This window comes from Sipha flava, unplaced genomic scaffold (genome assembly GCF_003268045.1).
Source record: "Sipha flava isolate LNK unplaced genomic scaffold, YSA_version1 217_pilon_pilon, whole genome shotgun sequence".
Lineage (NCBI taxonomy): Eukaryota > Metazoa > Arthropoda > Insecta > Hemiptera > Aphididae > Sipha > Sipha flava.
Window position 1 is genome coordinate 588,009 of NW_020272843.1, and position 20,936 is coordinate 608,944.

Sequence of the window (20,936 nt, forward strand, 5' to 3'; positions counted from 1 at the left end):
ATTCTGCTTTTCCACCTAAAACATACATAATGAGACCATATCCTCAACATCGACATGATTTATCCGTAGAAAGAAAAATTTATTATTATAGACATTGCCGCGGAAGACGCGTTGTTGAAAATGATTTTGGAATTTTGGCCCAACGGTTTCGAATTTATTTTAGGACAATAACTTCTAAACCGGGTTACATAGAAAACATAATTCTAGTATCCTGTATTTTACATAATTATTTACGGAATAATAAAATGTTTTTAATAGAAAATAATTCGTATGATGAGATAGATCAAACTACTATTTTGAATGATTTACCATCAATCGGTATTAATGCCCAAACTGCAGGATTCAATGTAAGAGAAAAGTTTACAGACTATTTTAATTCAAATGAAGGATCAGCACCCTGGCAATACGGATACATTTGAAAAAAAAGTGTATTTACATACATTATGTATGATTAAGAAATCATAATTGAAAACAGTTTATTGATATTATTTTTATAAATTTTTACTTATATTAGTTATTATATGTATTAATTAATTTAGGTATGACAAACTTTGTAAACTTTAACATTACTGATGTATATGATATAACTATTATGTATATTATGCATGAATTAAAATTTCAATATATAATAAATAACTAAATAACTCGCCTTGTTGAAGTTTTTCCCCAATTTCTTTCCATAAATTGAATTTATAAGTTACATCACAATACTTTTTATGTGAAAAGTCATAAAAAACTTTATTTTCACGCACAAATTCAATTAGAATTTCGTTGTCCATTTCACAAATTTTTTTTAAATTTATAATTTTACATCATTTATTTATTTCAAATTATATATAAAAATAATAATTATAATAATAATAATTTTAATAATTAATAATTACAGTAATTAAATAATTTAATAATAATAATAATAATAATTAAATAATTTAATAATAATAATAATAATTATTATTATTATTTATTTTAAGATAAACAAAACAATGGATATGACCGAGATTAGCGCGACTATTCACACTAAACGGTTTCGATCAAAAAGCTCGTGACCGCGGCGGTCTGGATCGTGCATCGGCCGGACCTGACCGTGATCGATAGTGTGTACGATACCGTTGGATTACGTACTATCGATGTTGATTTGACCATGACCGGACCGAATCGAAACCGCTAGTGTAAATCGAGCTTTACAGATAGCAGGAACCCGATTGAACACGGTGGCAACCAAACAATAGGAACCAAAAAATAACCCAAAAACCACACGATTGAGCACGAAAATGGGAGCGACGTTTCCGCTTTGTACCGTAGAATATTTTTCGGTTCACCGTATTACTGTGCATTTAAGATTTTTTTGTAATTATTATGTAATTCAATTTTAGATTTGTAAAGATTATTTCATAATTTAAAATTTTTATAGCTCAGGTTTCCTAAAATAAATAACTCTCCAATAGAAAAACAAGACACCTTTTTTTTTCGCATTTTTTATATTGTTTTATATTGCACCTTAGGCAGACCACACACCAAAAGAGCAAAACTGCTTAAAGCAGAATTAGGCAGCTTTATTTTGACTAATCAAAAATAGAACTCATGTAATTCAGTGAAAACCCGCAGACTGATAAATCATAGTCAAAAAAAAAAAAAACGTTTTTGCTCTTTAGTCAATTCTAGTCATGATTAATCGTGTTTTATCAAAATAGAACACGCTCTATTCCGTCAGTCAAGACAAAACAATTTTTATCAGTCAAAACTAGTAGGATATCGTAGTCGTTGCAAAACGGTCATACGTAACATATATAATTATTATATTTTAATACTGTTTTTATATATTATATTACATTTAAATATACTATATATTTTTTTCATATATTATACATTTTGTGTACCTATATACCTATATTAAATAAATCTTCATCATGTGTGTACATATTATATATCCACATAATATATAAACAAATAATAAACATATGTATTTTTTTTAATTTTTCTACGCAGACTTTATTATGATCACTGAAAATATAGACCTGGAAACACTTATAATACTTGTCCAACAAAAATCAACCATCTATAATTATAAAGATAATTAAATTAAATTAAATTATTTGTTGTACGTATTTTATTTAAAGGATGAACCCACATTATTTTTTGTTTTTCACTCTTCGATAACAACAAAGAACACAAAATAGGCACAATAATTTTTTCTTCGTCGGAAGGTGACGAAATGGTGACTAAATACTATAAATACGATTTCAACATAAGGATGACTAACACAGTTTTGCTCTTTTGGTGTGAGCCGTCCAAAAACAATTAGTTTTTAATTTACTTAAATAAAAATAACTAACAATGACTAACACAGTTTTGCTCTTTTGGTGTGCGGCCGGCCTTAGTATTTTATTTTAGATAAAACTAGCTGTAGTTATAGTTTATAATTTATAAATAAATATATATATATATATATATATATATATATATATTATTTAACTGATAAGGGAAAACATTGTTTTTAATAGCAAATGGAAGTTTGAAAAATACAATACAAGAATATCAAGAAAGTTCTCTTAATATGGATGCATTTCATTTTTTTATTTTTCGAATTTCCATACTGAATCTTCAAAAATTATAAAATATGCTCTAAAATCTAAAAATCTCTAAATATGATTTATAAACTTTTAATATTTTTCGTAGTCTTGGAATGAATTTCTAGCTCACTTAAGAATAAATCCAATGGTGCAAAAAAAACATGCAAATGCAATAACTTCTGAATCCTAGTAATTAATATTATACATATGAAATATTAAATAATACCTTACCTTATACTTTGAGTGGTTAGACACCCTTTCCTTATATACCTCAATAATTTCCTTTCTTTTTTATGTAATACTTAATTTCACTACTACATTTATCGCACAATATATTTTCTACATTTACTAAAAGATTTTTAGAAACTAAAAAATTAGTAGCTAATTCTTCGTTTTGAATTATATTGTAAAATTCTTTTACAAACATTTTGAAATGTGACGTGAAAATAAAAACTATGTGTAAGCCCAAGAAATGTCAACCAATCACTAAATATACAATGAAAAATTATAGCACACAGTAAAAGAGAGCGCTAATTTTTATTAGCATCAAATCACAATAGTAAAGATATAAATTGACTAGTAGAACGCAAACGACAAGCATGCCGTAATTGCAGGTAGACAGCGATCTACAGTAGAGCGCATATGAAAAGATAGCCTGTGAAAAGAATGTCCATAAGGTAATGAAAAAATGAATGATTGTAATTTTCAATATAATTATATCAATTACTTTAAGTTATACTAATAAATAAACAAAACATTGCAAAACACTAAAGCTATTTGATAAATATCACAGAATAATAAAAATTGTGTCTAATTTTTAATGTAGATAGTAAAAATAATAATAATAATAATAGTACAATTCAAAGGTCAAAATACCTGTTTAGTGATAAATAATCTATTATTACAACTTTTAAAAAGGATAATCTTTAATAAAAAAAAAAATGAATTTAACAGTATCAATAAATAAACTATACAATACTTTAATAGAGTAACTCTTTTCATTGTATGTATATTAATAATATTATATATTTATTAACTTGGCAGCAACAGAAACATATTACAATAATTGAACAGAATTATTCTGTGCTAAGTATAGTAATAAAATAAAAAAAACAATAAATATAATTAGGTATGTGAATTGTGATAAAAAAAATTCAATAGATTAATAATTAGGTGTTAAGTAAATAAGTAAAAATGAAATAGTTAGGGACAAGAATTGTAAAAAATGGTAGGTAATTATATAAATTGCACAAGAAATTAAAACTTAAATAGACTAGACAAAATTACTTTAGTTTAAAACATCTATAAAAATTCAAAAAATAAAATAATATAAGACAATATGATTATGAAAAGCAACATAGACAAGCAAATTTAATATAGCTGATCATTTAAAGGCAGTCTTTTAGTGCGTAATTTTTATGTTGTTTGACTTATTTATAGTTATTTATTTTTGATTAATATCAACGATTAAATATTTGATCCCCCTTTACTTAATATTTATTAAAAAATAAATACATTATAGTACCCTTTTAAAAATACTTTATCACTTTTTAGTTATCATAAGACTTATCAAATGTTTGGTTATTGTACATTACAAACAGCAGAGGTTCCAACACGTTTGTCAAAACTTGCTGCACGTCTTTTGATTGCTTCCAAGTATACATCACGATTAAATTGTCCAGCAGCTAAAGGCATACTAAAATCAACAAATTATATATTATATTAAAATATAATTACACATGTATTAAATATTTGTAGGTCTTACGTATCAATACCCGGGCGAATTGAACATTTATAAAGACCCCAGACTGGTTTGTGATCAGAAGTACAAACTGATGGTACTGAACAGTATGTTAAACATTCAATACTGGATGTAGTACATGAAGATCCTGCAAAACATCAGTAATATATTTTATGATTTCTATTGTTATTAAAGTATTTTTAATTGACTGATCAATACAATTTAAATAGACCTATAAAATAAACTGAAACTGAATAATAAGATATAGTACGGCTAAGAACTCAAGAAAAACTCTTCTATTTATTTTCCATCAAAAGTGTACCTGTAGGACTTGGTAGAACTTGTTGTTTTCCACATTTGAAAAGAATTCTATCTGTATATGATGGTGTTCTTTGTTTAGCAGATGTATCAAACAATTCAGTTCCTGGATCATACTTATAAGATGGTGCAAAAGTTAAAGGGCCTTCTTGAAATCCACGAAATACTAAACCTATAATTAGTCGACATTATTATTTAGTTTCTTTTTAATACATATTATAATAGTTCATTGTTTATACCAGATAAGCTAGTTAAGCATTTTAACTGTTTTATAAGTTATTTATTCAAACTTATGTCTGCTCTACTATAATGAATAAAAATAGAAATTTATTTTCATCAGTATAACTATTTAAAAAATAAAAATGTCATATGAATTGAATAATTTAGTATTTAAATAAAAAATTATTTTGTTAAAAATACAAAATGAAAAATATATTTATGAGTAATGATTAAAAAATTATAATAAAATAAATGGCATAATTCTAGTATAGTAACCTTCCAAATTTTTTGATTTTTTTTTTTTTTTAATATGTCATTTTGCATGTTTTGTAAGAATGTAAAAAAAAGAAATAACCATGATAATAATCATCTTAATAGAATAGAACCAATTGTAAAATATTTTAATAATAGAATTACAATCATTTAAGAACCTGGTAAAAATTTAGTGTTTGACGTGTCAATAATTTTGTTTCATAAGAGATTAGTTTTCTGACAATATATCAAAAATAAGTGAAACAAGTATGGTATAAAACTTTATATACTGACATAACCTGGTGGATTAGTCCACAGAACAATGATATACTCTGGACAAGAACATGACAGAAATATCAAACAGAATTTGTTAACATAAAATTAATGGAAGAACTTCAGTTGAGTGACCGATCAATGTACATAGATAATTATTAAAATAGTGTAAAACTAGTAAAAATACTTCCAAGATAATGGAATATTTTGTACAGGAACTTAATGCGAAAACAGACAAAGAAACTCAAAAGAAATAATAACAAAGTGGGAGAATGTATTAGAAAATACACTAATGAAGGTATACTTGTAATAAAATTGTGAGACAGACAAAAAGTTTTAGTTATAAGCTCTGAGCATATAAACTAATTAATCAAAATTACTAACAGAACAGGTGAACAAAAAATGAAACCCATTGCAATTTCTATGTACAACAAATATATGTTTAGCATTGATTGACAGAACCAGACTTTATCATACTATCCATGCAAGAGGAATTCATTATTTTCAATTATTTTTACTAAATTCCTATTATATATCAGTAAAAAAGTAAAAAAAAAAATGTTCACTTTATTATAAGAGACTTTCAATCATGTCAGATTTAGTAAAAAAATTAAATAAGTATAAATGTTCCTTCACAAATAAAAAAATTTACATTTTCCTACAAACATTAAAAAACCAATAAAAACAATTATGAAAAAAAAGATGTAAGGTATGCTATTCCAAAGACATGGAAGACAACATTATTTTACTGTCCTGAATGTGAAGATCAACTCGGTTTATGTATTGAAAATTTTTTTAAAGTAATTCATGAACTACCTAAAAATTTAATTTATTTTTAAATATTATTATAATTCAATGTTTACAGTATGATTATACAAGTTATATATAGTGAAACCTCCACTAACAGACACTTCCCAATAGCAGACGTATTTTGGTGATGGTGTAATTATAAACAAAGTTCACCGATTTTTTCAAACAAAAATAATTTAAAAATACATGTATGTACATAATTTTGATTTTGATTGTAAAAATATAAAAATGTAATAATTTACAATAAATAATAAGTAATAACATTATGCATACATACATATTACATTATTATATAAATAAATTTCAAAAGTATCCCCTCTGAATAACGGACAACATTTTGGTGACCAAGAGTGTCCACTATTCAGAGGTTTCATTGTATTTACTTGCAAGATGAACAGTTCACTTTATTAAAATATTTAATATGTATTCAATTTTATTATTATTTTATAAATATTTTATTATTATACAAGGTTAATAAAGTTAGTATTCTTTTGTTTATTTTATTTTTATAACTGTTACTGTAATTGTATAATATTAAAAGTTAGTTGAAAAAATAAAAAATACAAGTATAAACGATTAAAAACAAAAGTTCATGGCTAATGTCAACTATAGTTGACACACACTTATCTATCAATTTTATGTGTGACAACACATGTCTGCAAGTCGAATCGACGACCATGTTAAATAAGTTCATTAATTAGTAAATTAAAGATTTACACACGATTTGACTTACCACTTAAAATACAGTCATTTAGTTGATCTGAAAGTGTTTGGTGCGCAGGAGAAACCAAAGGAAATTGATGCTGTGATACCCATTTCATAACTTCGGGTCGTGAATGAGCTAATCTAAAGTTTAGATCTCCACACCAAAATACATAATCAAAATTATTGGTAACATCTAAATAAAAATTAAATATTAATTTGGCTAAATAAAATTTTCAAGTATCCTATTACCTTTTGTTTTATGTTTAACAGGTAAAATTTTAGGAAGGTCTAAAGATTTAACAATCCTACGTACATCTTGTAAACGTTCTTTAACTTTTTCAACGTGTGCTGTTAGATGTGATGTTATAAATAAAATTGATGAACCAAATAGAGAAAAAGAAATTGCAACAGCACCTTTTGTTCGAAATGCTGTTCCTGGTCTGGTGCTAAAACTTGATTCTTCAGCTACTAATTAAAACAAACATAAATACTTAAAAAAATGTCTTCATTGCAATATATTTAAAATGTACCAGAGCAAAACCAAATTAAATCTCTTCGAATATAAATAGCTAAATGTAATGTGCCCAAGGATGCAGAATGAAAAAGAATATGTGATGGACCAATAGTTTCTTGAATATTAACTTCCCATTCAAATTTATCAGGATAACTTTCTTGAGTACCAATAGCAAGAATATCTGGAAGATGAGGAACTGTATCAGGCAGTAGTAATTCATTTAGTTCAGGTGGTGGTGCCTAAAATAAAATTATTAAATATTACATATTGTAAAAAGTATTTATTTTAAAATAATTCTTTTACTTGGCCATTCATGTTCCATGTGCCGACATATATACGAACTTCTCGATTATGTAACACTCGTTCTAATTCCATTGCTCCTAATAAAGAATTTCCAGCAATTCTTCCATGTAAATAGTTTCTATTCAAAATAATCAAGAAACAAATATGGTTTTTAAATAATTTAAATTTATCTAAATATATTACCTTTCTTTAACATCAGATGTAGGAATAAGATGTAATACTTGTACTGCAAATAAAGCTTGTCTGGCTAAACTATCCATTGAGTTATTTTTAGCTTCACTTTTTTTTAAATATTCAGATGCTGTTAACGTAGTAGTAGATGATGGTCGAATCACCTTTAAATCTGATGTATTTATACCTGTAGTTTTAGGAACAATAATACTATCAGCAGAAACATGTTGTGCATTACTAAAGATTTTACGTAGCTTATCACATTTATCTAAAGGAGTAAATGGTTCATTTAATTCTGAATTTTTATATTCTTCATCTTCACCATTGGTAGACGAGTGTAAGCCTAGACTCAATGACCGTTTGTGAGAAGTATTTGATTCTGCACAAGAACATACATCTGGTTCATTTAAGTTTTGTACATTCTGAAAATCAGACTGAGTCTTTGTTGTTTCAGTAATGGCACAGCATAAAGAAACATTTGTGCTTCTATTTAGTGGATTAGAAATGTTACGGTAAGGACCATCTAATTGATATGATGTCTTCATTGTATCAATATTGGGCATTGAAGACTTTTTTTTTCGCAAGTGCAGTATACTTAACAAGCTAGATTTTTTTTTAGGCGAATTATCGGTTTTATTCATGCTTGAAGTAGTAACTCACGGTTTGATTATTACAGTAGAGTTGAGATCAATTTTCAGCCGTTTTGAAAAAAAATTATTTATATCCAAGTGATTAGGAAAACACATTGAGAAAATCATAATTAAACAATTTAAGTGGTTTAAATAAAGTACAGGTAGATATAAACAGATACTTGAACGAAATTGGTTGAACGTGCATAACTACAAAATGTATATTAGTAGGAACACTAAAATTGTACGTATTTATTGTGGTTTTCTTATACTATAATTTTTAACATTCAATGTACTTATTTGATAATAAGTTGATAAAGATTCCTCGCATATTTATATGTAACTACCGACTATGATAGATTATCTATTATCTTGGTTCGTGCGTGCGACCGACCGACAGTACATGTGTGTCATGATAAATTAATTACTTTATCATGATGCACAGATATGTATAATCACAGATATGTACATAAAAAAGCTTTCAACCTACATGAAGTAAAAGGTTTCTAACAAACAATAATAATAATTTAATATTTTTATACATTATTTCTATTTTTACATAACTTTCTACATTATAATCATTTTTAATTTATATTATTCTGTGTTGATAAAAATAATTATGGCAAGGCTGAAATTGTTTTTTTTTTAATTGTGTCATAAATAAACGTTAAAAAATTCCTATTTACCATCCCTGCTTTAAATCATATACTATAGTTGGAGTCATAGCTCATCTTGCCTATGTAAATAATTTGAAGTACATATAAGCGACGAGTCTCGTTGAGATGCGTTATTTACATATGCGCGAGTATACTTGTCGCATATTTATTTTATATATAAATATGCGGTATTTAATATTCAATTATAATGTGGAAAATGAAATTCAATGAACTGATAAATTAAGGCGGGTTTACACTGATCGATCGTAGTCGAACGACTTCGCTGCATGACAACGGGTCGAAACTCGATCGAAACTATGACGTTTAACGCTCAACTGTTTTTTGGCTACATTTTAGTCGAAATCACATCAAGATCGTCACTTGTGTTTCGCGTTCTCGTTTGTGACTATCACATCTGCCATGAAGCGGTCAACCAAAGCCCAGTCGATTGAGTTCTCTAGCATTGAAGGGACCAATTTACCCAGGTTGAGGCATTCCTTGTTACTGTCAAACATTTTACTGTGCATGAGTATGTGGAACGCATTGTTCTCCTTCTCAGCGTAACTAAATTAGGTGGTTCACAATACGAGCACCAGACCGACATAATCCGGCCGATTCAGTGAAGGAATCGGTTCAAATAACCCATACCCTGTCATATGAATAACCTACCTTAACTAAAAATAACTAATCTCTTGTGTTAACCTAATCATCTTAGTCTATTAAAATTAAAATAATATTAATTTGAAATTGTATTGGCTGATATGAAAAAATTAAAACAGTATTGTTTATATTATAATAGTTTCTAGATTCAAATTTGTTTCTTCTCAATTTATTTAACATTTAATGTTCCAGAACGCAAAAAAAAAAAAAAAATTCAGAAAAGTGGAGAAAATATATGCCATTCCCTCAATTGAGTCGTAGTTACTAAAATATCAACAGAAATTGTACATCAAGAGTATACAAGTAGATATTAAAACTAATATTCAAAATATTCAGTAGAATCATCAATTTAGAAATTTTCCGGCCTTAATGCCAGTAGTTAATGTTAATTAACTTAAAACTATTACATTAAACACTTGGCCGTGAGTGAAGTTTTTAATTTTTTCGAGTCACATATATATTAGTTAATGTTTATTATTAATTACTCAGGATTATCCAAGGATGACTTCTATAGTTCATCAAGAAAACGAAACAGACTTAAATAATTCAATATCGTCATCAACATTGAACACTAATTCCAATATGATCATCTGCAAGTCTGAGTTTCATGAGCAGTCTGATAATAAAAATGCTCTACCAAACAATCCAGTTCAAGACTGTTTGACTGATATTCCTAAACTAAATATTTCTATAAGTAATGTAGTAACGACCTTTAATGTCAAGTCCCATTTGGACCTTCGATATTTAGCTCATCATGGTATAAATGTTGAGCATAAACGTGAAAATGCAATGTTAATAATGAAACTACGTAAACCAAATGCTACAGCATCTATTTGGTCAAGTGGAAAAATTGTCTGTACAGGTACTACATCCGAAACACATGCTAAAATTGCTTCTAGGCGTTTTGCTAGAATAATTCAGAAACTTGGTTATCACAATGTTACATTTAGCAGTTATAGAGTTGTCAATGTTCTTGGATCATGTTCACTGCCTTTTCCGGTTAAAATCATACAGTTTTCGGAAAAGTATAAAAAAATTGCTCAGTATGAACCCGAGTTACATCCTGGTGTTACTTTTAAGTTCAAAGAATTAAAAGCTACATTGAAAATATTTTCTACGGGTAGTATTACAGTAACTGCTCCAAGTGTAGGAAATGTTAATCAAGCAATCGAGCAAATTTATCCCATGGTTTATCCATTTCGTCGTGAGAAGACAGCAGAAGATGAAAGAGTAATACGTAAATCAATGACAAAAAAGAGAAATTTCACTGAAATTGATGAAAATGTAACTATGCATAACTCGACAAACAGTGTAACAAAACGAAGGTGTGATGGATTAGTCATTGGCATAGTAAAAGAAAATAATTCAGAAAATATTATTAAACAGGAATATGAAGATGATCTCTGAAATATATTTCAGTTACCCTAACAGATTCACTTACAGTTAACATTGCAGCAGTTTTTATAAGTTTATATAAAAGTTCTTAAAATATGAAAAAAAAAAAACTATTAATATTGTAATATGATCATTATAATAAATGTACAAAAATTAATTATTTTAGCATTTTACTTTAGCTGTTGTGAAACAGCCAAGTCGAATTAGAACATAGTAAAGTTCTAGCGGTTGAACTTGGAGTTGAACATTTTGAAAGAGCTTGTGAATATGATGAGCAATGTAATCTTTTTCGCGTCAATAAATCCTGAATATTGTTTTGTAAAATAAAAGCCTTTTCAAGTGGTATTTTTCTCATTAGGTTGGTTACATACTATCCAAAAGTTCAAAATTCATCATCTTCTTTATCGACACATCTTTTAGCGATTCCCATTTAGCTGTGGGTCTTTAGATGGGAAACATGTTTCTGTACAAAATTCCCATCATGGGGCTTAAAATTATTTCTACTATTAAAGGACGATCAGCGTTGTTCTACTAGCAGCAGTTAACGCTAATTATTGTTTTATTTATAAAGATGTCGAAACAAATGGTCATATGAACGACGCCTTAATTTTTAACAACTCATATATTAATGCAGCAATAACAAAAAATCAGTTAAATTAATCAAAAAACGCTTTTTTTTGTGGCGGACGAATATTTTAAAACGATATTCAAGAATAGGATTATTATCACATAAGTAAAAAAATTTTCAACTACAGATTATCTCGCGTTTTTGAAAGTGCATTTGGAAAGTGCATTGTATCATTATTATTCTATTATTTTTTATTAAACATACTAATTTAATATCAAATGATATACTATTATAGATCAACCTGACTATAAAAATGAAACGTTCTAAGTTAAGTGGAGACAAATATAGGAAATTGGCCAAGGAAAAATTGGAAAAACAAAGATTGGCTTTAGAAAATGTCCCGAAAATTAATACATTATTTAGTAAGGAAGTAATTACGTCAGTAAGTGTAAGTCCAAAAATATCTTCTAGTGTCATAGATTCCGGGGATATTAAAACAGTACAGAATGTAAATGAAAAAAATAATACTAATACTAATACTAATAAAACTACTAAAATAATACAGTACAGAGATAGAGTTACAAAATAAAACTAAAACAAGTATTTTTAGTAAAGATCCTTCTCAATGGATACGAACAGCCGACTTTATTCACTTTGTGGCATCACACGGTGTTGATCAAAATATGAACTCAGACTTTTCAAACTCCAAACGGATATACTCTGACCAAAGTAGATATTTAACTAAATCTATGTTCTATAGGATATTATCAAACAATGAAAAAATTCTTAGAACGTGGTTAGTTTACTCAGAAATTAAAGGGACTGTATTTTGCGCACCGTGTTGGTTATTTCGTGACGACTCTGATTTGGCTACTACAGGTTTTAATGACTGGAAAAACGCTTGTTCGAGGTTAAAACAACATGAAAATTCTATAAATCATAAAAACTGTTTAATTCAAATACAAAACATCAATCAAACTAAGGAAAAAGTAGATTCAAGATTAATGAATCAAATTGATGGGGAAAAAAACTATTGGAAAAATATTTTATTGCGAATTGTTGCCGTAGTTAAATCACTTGCCTTACGGGGACTCCCTTTTCGGGGTGACAACGAGTTAATTGGTTCTTCGAAAAATGGAAATTTTCTTATGTCAATAGAATTAATATCTGAATTCGATCCATTTTTGGCCCAACATATTAATAAATACGGTAATGCCGGTCGAGGATCAACATCATATTTATCATCAACTGTTTTTGAAGAAGTAATTTCTTCAATAGCGGAAAAAGTAAACAAATATTCTGTTGATGAAATTAAACGTAGAAAATACTTTTCCATTATAGTTGATTCAACTCCTGACATTACGCACATTGATCAGCTTTCCTTTATTGTGAGATATGTAAATGACCAAGGTCTACCAGTTGAACGATTTCTTGAATTTATACCAAAAGCGGGTCATAAGTCTGCAGAGTTATTTGATGTAGTCAATGATCTCATAAAACGTTACGGTTTGGATTGGTCCAACTGTAGGGGACAATCATATGACAACGCTAATAATATGTCCGGCAGTTATTCAGGTCTCCAAGCACGAGTTAAAGAAATAAATAATTTAATATATTTTGTTCCATATGCGGCATATTTGTAAATTTATATTAAAATGCTCATCTTTATCAAAATCTCCAATAATCGATTTATTTAACTCGATTAATATTAAATGGAGATTCGTTCGAAGGTTCTTACCGTTACTTTCATCCATGATTCAAGCGTTCTCAACGGTTTTTCCCCATGTTTACAAAGTTCACAAACAACCTTTATATGACATAAACTTTAATGCATTAACTCTCACCTCATACGTGATGGTGTCACCCAACTTTCTGGGCCACACCCCTAATGATTTACGACTTATGCCTCCATGCATAATTAATAACCTATTTAGACAGTTTATTGCCGATAACATTAATTCGTTTACCTTGGTATTCACGGATGGGTCAGTTACACAATCAGGTGCGGCGTTTGCTTACTTTTTCCCAGAATTACATATACAGTCTTCCTCCAACCTTTCTGCTTTCGTCTCTTCATTCACGGCTGAATGCTGGGCTATCCTAGAAGCTCTCACATGCATAAGTTCTCTCCCCTGCGGAGATTTTCTTATTGTCTCTGATTCTCAAGCTAGTATTTTAGCAATCGTTAGTAACCCCTTCCTTTCGAAGTGCTCCCCCATAATTCTAAAAATCCGCGCATTACTACTATCCCTTAAAATCAGGTCATTCTCCATCTGCTTCCTATGGACTCCAGGGTATATAGGCATAAATGGTAACGAATACGTTGATTCGTTAGCTGGCTCAACCGCCAACCACTCTTACTCGGGTCCACTGTGGTGTCCCTATACGGATTTAGTCTCTTTACATCGAAAAGTTATAAATGAACAATGGAAGCTGGAATGGGATTCCTTACTAGAATCCTATGCTTTTGGTTATAGGTCATTATTTAAAAACATCCCTAATCGACCATGGTTTCGTTCCCTAAAGATGAGCCGTGCAGCCATAGCTAAATTCACTAGATTACGCACGGGCCATAGCCTATTACCACACCACTCATTTAAATTGGGACTCAACAGTAGTGCGTGTTGTCCTCTACCCAACTGTGGTGGAGAATACTGTGATTTCCATCACCTACTCATTAACTGTCCATCTCTATCTATCCAAAGATCTCAACTAAAGATTCTCTTTTTCATCTCTGGTATTAATTTTTCCCTTATTGATGCTCTTTCAACCGACAATACCAATATAATTAAACATACGCTAAATTTTATCCTGCAATCAGGTCTCCGAATTTAAGAGTGTGAGCTTTACCAACCTTAATTTATTTCGAATTCATGAACATAACTGTCGAGATATCATAATGTAATGTTAAAATCTCATTAAAAAATAAAAAATAAAAAAAAGATTTAAAAACTCGTAAAAAAATTAAATCAATTTTTTATGATGAAACTCGACATAATGATTTAATTACTTCTGGAAGAGAAAAATTTAAAATTGATACCTTTTTAGTAATTTTAGATCATTTATTGAATGAACTTAACAAGAGAAGAGCTGCGTATCAAAATTTTTTTTTTCCATTTGCTTTTATTGTCATGCTCGAACGTCTATCACATGATGATATTGTTAAAGGAGCTACACAACTTAATGAAATATACTATGATGATATAGATTTAAATGAATTAATCAATGAATGTTTACATTTAAAAGCACACATAATACAACTGGATGACGATAAGCAAAACAATGTTCCCAAACTTCTTCAAATTTTACATGAAAAAAACTTAATTTCAATATATCCCAACATCGAAATAGCACTCAGAATATATACATCTACTGCGGTGACTAACTGTTCAGCTGAACGTTCTTTTTCTTGCTTGAAAAGAATAAAAAATTATCTCCGATCAACGATGTCATAGGATCGATTAAATGTACTTGCTATACTAAGTATTGAACATGAATTAACTAATCAGTTATCATATGACGACATCATAGAAGACTTTGTGAAAAAAAAATCAAGACGTAAGACTATAATCTGAAGAATATGAAAAATAATTATTTGTAATATGCTTAAAGAGTTTTCATTCATTAATAAATAATAATAGTATTGATTTTATGTTTTTATTTTATTAATGATCATTTTTTATATGGGGTGTGGAGAGTTTTTACGTACCACTTACAGAAGTAAAATATCAATACCTATGAAAATTAGGCGGTAAATTTATTCCAGCCTATGGGCGGCAAAAACCTTAATCCGGCCCTGGCTCCTCCACTTAATTTTTCCCAATTCGAGCACTGGCTGTGTATTATAGACGTTATTGAAACTAGGTTCAGGACAATAATTTCCGTGCCAGTGCGTCGTCGTTAGTCGATGTACGCCGTCATCTGAGTTTATTTACGAGTTCGCAGCAGTGACATATTTAGGGATGGCCCGAGAAGCCCCCTTCCATGATCAGTGTAGTACATTTGAATACAATAATATCTGCTCGTATTATATTATCTTACATAACAAATTTTGTTAATTTCAAACGAAAATAAAAATAGCTTATACATTGTCTTGCGATAACGAGTTATAAATATTGAAGTTCCTTTTTTATACTTATAATTTGAGCAAAATTTTAAAAAATAAACAATAAGTTGTATGTAATGCTTTAGTTAACGCAATACAAGTAAAAAAATACCTTACAAAATATTCGAAAAGCCGTTAAAAACTCTTTAAAAAAATAATGAAAAATATTTCTAAATTAGCTTCTATTGTAAATGTTGATATTAAAATGACTCGTAATTGTAATAAACAGACCAAACGTGTTAGGCCCGATGCACATTGAGACGCAAGCGACGCAGGGCAGCGCAGCGTAGTTTTGTGTAATCTATTAGGTAGAACGTACTAGCGCATATTGGGAGGCAGGGCAGGACAGAGCAGTACTGTGCTGTGTTGACCTGCGTCACGCAGTGTCCGCGACACAGATTACTGCACACGTGTCGTGCAGTTTTGGAAATTACGATATTACATAATTTTAAACTAAACTAAACTAAACTTGTTAATTAAGTCAAGCTTTTTTAATAATTACGATGGAAGAAACTCTAATAGAAGCCGTCAGATATTACAATGTATTATATGACACTAGACCAGCGGTTCTCAAACTTTTTTTTTTTGCGTACCACATAAGTATATTATCAATCAGTCACGTACAATTAATTATTAAAAATAAAACCATACAAACTTCACATAGTAGTTAAATATATTTATTTTAAATAAAAAGGCAGTTAAATACTAAAATAAAATTAGTATTTATTTATTATTACAAATTTATTAGTGTTTTTAAATTAATATATGAGTTAAACATTAAATTTTTAATTTCCGTTCTACCACCATGCGGCCTTTCGCGTAGCACCATGTAGTCTTTCGCGTACCATTAGTAGTAACCACAGTTTGAGAACCGCTGCACTAGACAAATTGAATACACTGTGACTTTGTCTTCTCTTCATAAAATTACTTTTCCATGTTTTTTTTTCTTTACTTTACGAATACAACAAAATTAATTCATCAAATTTGTCATCGGAATCTGATTCAGAACTTAAATTTATTAAATTTTCGGTCATCATACTATCGCTCATGCTGATAACTGTGAACAACAACTGTCGGTGAAACGTCTGAACTGCGTATTAATATGCGCTCACTTAGGTAGCGCAGTTTTTCCTGCACTGCGCTGCGTCGCCTGCGTCTCAATGTGCGCTGGGCCTTAATGTTAGTTTTTATACTCCACTAATTTGCAGATAAAAAAGAGCAGAATTTAATTAGTGTTAAAAAAAATTTAATATTAAATAAAGTTAAAAATATTAACTAAATATTAAATTAAGTATTCATTCATTTTCTAATAAAAGGGTTTTTCTTGTTCGTAGTTGTATAGAGTTGTAGTTAAATAATTTAAGTTTCCTCAGAATATTTACAACTAGCCGCTACTGTATATAATTATTAATAATAAGCGTTTTGGCGTCCCAAAAGGATATTGTTTATAGTTGTTTATCATATTTTTAAACACATATTATTGTTGCCTGTTGAATAAATCGATTCTACTATATTTTGGTTGATTAAAAAACAAATAAACTATATTGTTTATATTTTAAAACACAATGTTACATATCAAAAATTATTAGCGCCCAACTTAATAGCTTTATAAAATTTATAGTATTTATCCAACGTCCGTGACAGTTACATTGGTTCCAAAGACACTGTAATATCCATAGTGAGAGAGAGTATACCGTGCGTCAGTGTGTGCAAGAGAGAAGTAAAGGACGAAGAACCATAACAATAATGGTTAATGATGAGTTTTTTTTTACAAAAATGATTTATTGATATACGAGAAAAAATGTTTAAGTTTTCTAATTGTTTCAGTCGAATTTATGTTCTTATTGTTTATTGAATAGTTGAAGCAATTTACAAATTTTAACTTGAACTATACCTTTTAACACGTACGCGTTTAAATATGTGTCTTATGATAATTACAACAGTCGATTAATATCATCTGATACATTTCAACTCTGGTAAAAGTGTGTATTTATTTATTTCATTCATTTTTATTAAATCGAGACTTATTCCTAGTTAATGATGACTAGTGAAAATATTCTATAATTTAATTGTTAAAATATTAAATAAAATGAAATATATTAAAGTTTACTGAATTTTAAATCAAATAACCTTACTTATATGTTTACATTTTCCTAGGGCAATATTTGCATTATGATAACACGAATTATTAAAGATTACTCAAAATGTTCAAATCAAATAATTGTCCAATAAATTGCCTTTCATAGAATTTTTTTTCTATTTAATCAAATATAGGATATAAACATTTTAACAAAATGTCTGAGGGAAGATTTCCATCTTATCATCATTTACCTCCAGCGGCCCCAGCACCACAAAGACATCATTTAGCAACTGCTGCAACACCTTCTGTTCCTCATCCACTTACTACATTCCATCATCCACCACCAATTTCTCATCAGCTATCAACATGGTTTACTAAACAAGGTAAATGATCGATAAAGAATAATTTGTTAACAAGTATTAAGTATTATTATTCAATTATAGATATGGCTGCTTACAGAAACCCACCATATGCTTCTTTGCACAATGTTGCAGCATTGCAGATGCATAAATCACAGCATACTCCTATAATTGATAGGTGGATGGACTCTAGAAATAATATGCCACCACCATCTAGACCAGGTCCACCATCACCATCTCCAGCTCATTCAACTAATGTATCACCTAGTTTTTCATTGACTCGGACTGTTGAGCTTGATCTTACTAAACATAAAAAAGAATCTGATCAAATGTCTATTGACTTATCTTCTAATACTTCTTTAAAACGAACAAAAGATCAAGTCAATGGTCAATTAATTTCATCTAAAATAGGAATTATTGAAGATAAAGCTATTAGTGTTATAGCATCAAATTCTCTTAAATTAATCAAATCTGAGATTAAAACCAGAAGTTTAGCTAATTACCCAGAATTGTTTGGTTCTCAAATAGTAAAAATTACTAGATTAGAAGATCATGAAAAAAAATGTAATAAATCAGATGATAAGTCTGCTAGGGATGTAGTTGATAACCCAGTAAAAATTGAAATAGCAGATACAAATAATGTTGAAAAAATGTTGGAAAACATATTTCAAATAAATGAGTCTGAAAAATTGTCTGTTATTAAAACTATTAAACAAGAAAAGTCTCCATCTCCATCAACAATGAGGGCTGAGTCTGTTGAAAAAATACTTAAATCACCATCTCCTATACCTAGAATTGAACATGACAAATCTGAGGATTCTTTATCAATTGAAGGTTCTTCAAAAAAAGTTCATGATACACATTCGCAATTCCTTGAAGTGGAAAATAAATTAGAAGAGTTATTTGGCGGGGTTATTACATCTAATAGTACAACTGATCAACAAGTAGTTTTAGAAAATAAACCTAAACCAATAATTCCTACAAAACGACCTTACACCAAAAGTAAGAAACAAATAAAAAAAGTTAAAAAGATTCCACCTGTAACTGAAAAACCAAAACCTCCAGTTGAACCAGCAACTAAAAAATACAAAGGTCCAGTGATTAGAGTAAATGGTGGTAACATAGAAAATCCTACAAGTTTTGTTATTATTAACCGAAAAGTTCAAGATGATGAGGACTCATTAGATGGTCGTAATATTAATCGAAAGACTTATTGTAAGTTTAAATTATAAAATTAGGCGGATAATCAATTTAATATTTTGCCTTGTTTAAAAGCATATAAATCTGGTGTTTGCAATGGTGAAGAAAAACCTGACGTAAGCAATTTAGAAAGTAGTGATTGGCAATGTGTATTCTGTTCTCGAGGACCTCATGTCAGAGACATTGGCTATGATCCTACTGGAGATCTTTTTGGTCCTTATTATGTCAGTATACCAAAAGTTATCAAAACTAATGATAACCCTAAACGAAAGGTATTTTTAAGTTAATTGTGCTCACATTTTTAAATTTTTATTTTAAATATTTTAATGTTATTTATAGAAGTCTAAGCATAATTTAAGTGATAATGATACATCAGAAACATTTATTGAAATTTGGACTCATGAAAATTGTTTAATTTGGGCATCTGGTATTTACATGGTAGGAGCTAAGATTTTTGGATTAGAAGATAGTGTGAGAATTGCTAAAAATACTGTAAGTATTTTTTTTTTATCTTAAGTACAGGGCATAGTATGATTTTTTTTTATAGGTTTGTGTTTATTGTGGTGCTAATGGAGCAAGTATTGGATGCACTGCTCGTCATTGCAAATCTAGTATACATTATAGTTGTGCTATACATGTTGGTTGGCTTCTTGATACCCAGAATTTTATGACTACTTGTAATGTTCACAGGGTAATTATATAATTTTAAGTTTTTTGGTTTTAAGTTTTTAATAAATTTAATTATATTTGCAGAATTCTCTCTTGGAAAGTAGTTGTCATTAATACAGCTTTCTTGATTATTTATCATATTCATATATAATGTTTTGTTTATTAAGATACCATGTACTTTTGATTAATAGTCTTGTATTATAGTTAGAAGAATATCTTCGGCTGTAATTAACTTAAAAGACTATCAAAATAGACCATCAAGTATTTTTTTATATATGTATGTGTATATTTGTGTACATTTTTATTTATTAGTCATAGCCTAAAATATTTCAACTAACCAAATCTCTTCGGTAAATTATACAAGGATTTCTTAAACTAAAGAGACATACATTTTTCCTCATTGTTTTAGAGCTGAAAGAAAATAATGTTTCTCAATTTTAGTTTAATATATCATTTTTTGGTTTATGTTAGTACAAGAACAAACTCAATTTATATTGATAAATATTTAAGTATTTATTTAATATATTTAATCAAATCTTGTAATTTTTGTATAAATTGTGTAATTATTATTTATTATTTTTTTTTTATTTCATTCATTATTATTTTAATTTTATATAATTATATTCCCTAAAAGAATAAAATATGATGACATTAAAAATATTTTTACAAATATCTTAGATAACTGGCAAATAATAAATTAATATTTTAATTTCTTATGTATTTGACTGTGATGAGTATC

General features: G+C 28.6%; 4 protein-coding genes across 6 annotated transcripts; 3 read left to right on the plus strand and 1 right to left on the minus strand.

Moving 5' to 3' along the window:
- Positions 1–3,803: 3,803 nt before the first annotated feature.
- Positions 3,804–8,790, minus strand: LOC112683051 (inositol polyphosphate 5-phosphatase E). 2 transcript variants are annotated; one of them, XM_025553905.1, is made up of 8 exons: positions 7,889–8,790; positions 7,706–7,823; positions 7,419–7,641; positions 7,138–7,353; positions 6,917–7,081; positions 4,634–4,801; positions 4,336–4,459; positions 3,804–4,266 (listed from the first exon to the last, which is right to left on the minus strand). In XM_025553905.1, the coding sequence occupies exons 1-8, from the start codon at positions 8,515–8,517 to the stop codon at positions 4,152–4,154; spliced, it is 1,758 nt and encodes a 585-aa protein (XP_025409690.1). In that variant the 5' UTR covers positions 8,518–8,790; the 3' UTR covers positions 3,804–4,151. The 2 variants fall into 2 exon arrangements, with proteins under 2 accessions (XP_025409690.1, XP_025409689.1); XM_025553904.1 differs by having other exon boundaries at positions 3,805–4,266; positions 7,138–7,356; positions 7,889–8,789.
- Positions 8,791–10,322: 1,532 nt separating this feature from the next.
- On the plus strand, positions 10,323–11,228 carry LOC112683043 (TATA box-binding protein-like protein 1). The gene has a single exon (XM_025553891.1). It carries the CDS (start codon positions 10,323–10,325, stop codon positions 11,226–11,228), a length of 906 nt encoding a protein of 301 aa, XP_025409676.1.
- Positions 11,229–12,097: 869 nt separating this feature from the next.
- On the plus strand, positions 12,098–13,427 carry LOC112682973 (zinc finger MYM-type protein 1-like). Its single transcript, XM_025553772.1, has 2 exons — positions 12,098–12,222; positions 12,350–13,427. The coding sequence occupies exons 1-2, from the start codon at positions 12,098–12,100 to the stop codon at positions 13,425–13,427; spliced, it is 1,203 nt and encodes a 400-aa protein (XP_025409557.1).
- A 4,226-nt stretch (positions 13,428–17,653) lies between these two features.
- LOC112683042 lies at positions 17,654–20,468 on the plus strand. Of its 2 annotated transcripts, none has more exons than XM_025553890.1 (7): positions 17,654–17,865; positions 18,164–18,352; positions 18,413–19,543; positions 19,604–19,800; positions 19,868–20,020; positions 20,076–20,219; positions 20,282–20,468. In XM_025553890.1, exons 2-7 carry the CDS (start codon positions 18,184–18,186, stop codon positions 20,309–20,311), a joined length of 1,824 nt encoding a protein of 607 aa, XP_025409675.1. In that variant the 5' UTR covers positions 17,654–17,865; positions 18,164–18,183; the 3' UTR covers positions 20,312–20,468. The 2 variants fall into 2 exon arrangements, with proteins under 2 accessions (XP_025409675.1, XP_025409674.1); XM_025553889.1 differs by having other exon boundaries at positions 17,655–17,871.
- Positions 20,469–20,936: the final 468 nt, after the last annotated feature.

Coding starts and splice junctions, on each gene's coding strand:
- LOC112683051 (XM_025553904.1), bottom strand. CDS start 8,517: ATGAATAAAACCGATAATTCGCCTAAAAAAAAATCTAGCTTGTTAAGT. Junction 7,824..7,888: donor ACATCTGATGTTAAAGAAAG/GTAATATATTTA, acceptor TATTTTGAATAG/AAACTATTTACATGGAAGAA. Junction 4,802..6,916: donor AAATGACTGTATTTTAAGTG/GTAAGTCAAATC, acceptor GACTAATTATAG/GTTTAGTATTTCGTGGATTT.
- LOC112683043 (XM_025553891.1), top strand. CDS start 10,323: ATGACTTCTATAGTTCATCAAGAAAACGAAACAGACTTAAATAATTCA.
- LOC112682973 (XM_025553772.1), top strand. CDS start 12,098: ATGAAACGTTCTAAGTTAAGTGGAGACAAATATAGGAAATTGGCCAAG. Junction 12,223..12,349: donor TTTAGTAAGGAAGTAATTAC/GTCAGTAAGTGT, acceptor AAAATAATACAG/TACAGAGATAGAGTTACAAA.
- LOC112683042 (XM_025553890.1), top strand. CDS start 18,184: ATGTCTGAGGGAAGATTTCCATCTTATCATCATTTACCTCCAGCGGCC. Junction 18,353..18,412: donor AACATGGTTTACTAAACAAG/GTAAATGATCGA, acceptor ATTCAATTATAG/ATATGGCTGCTTACAGAAAC. Junction 20,220..20,281: donor CTACTTGTAATGTTCACAGG/GTAATTATATAA, acceptor TTATATTTGCAG/AATTCTCTCTTGGAAAGTAG.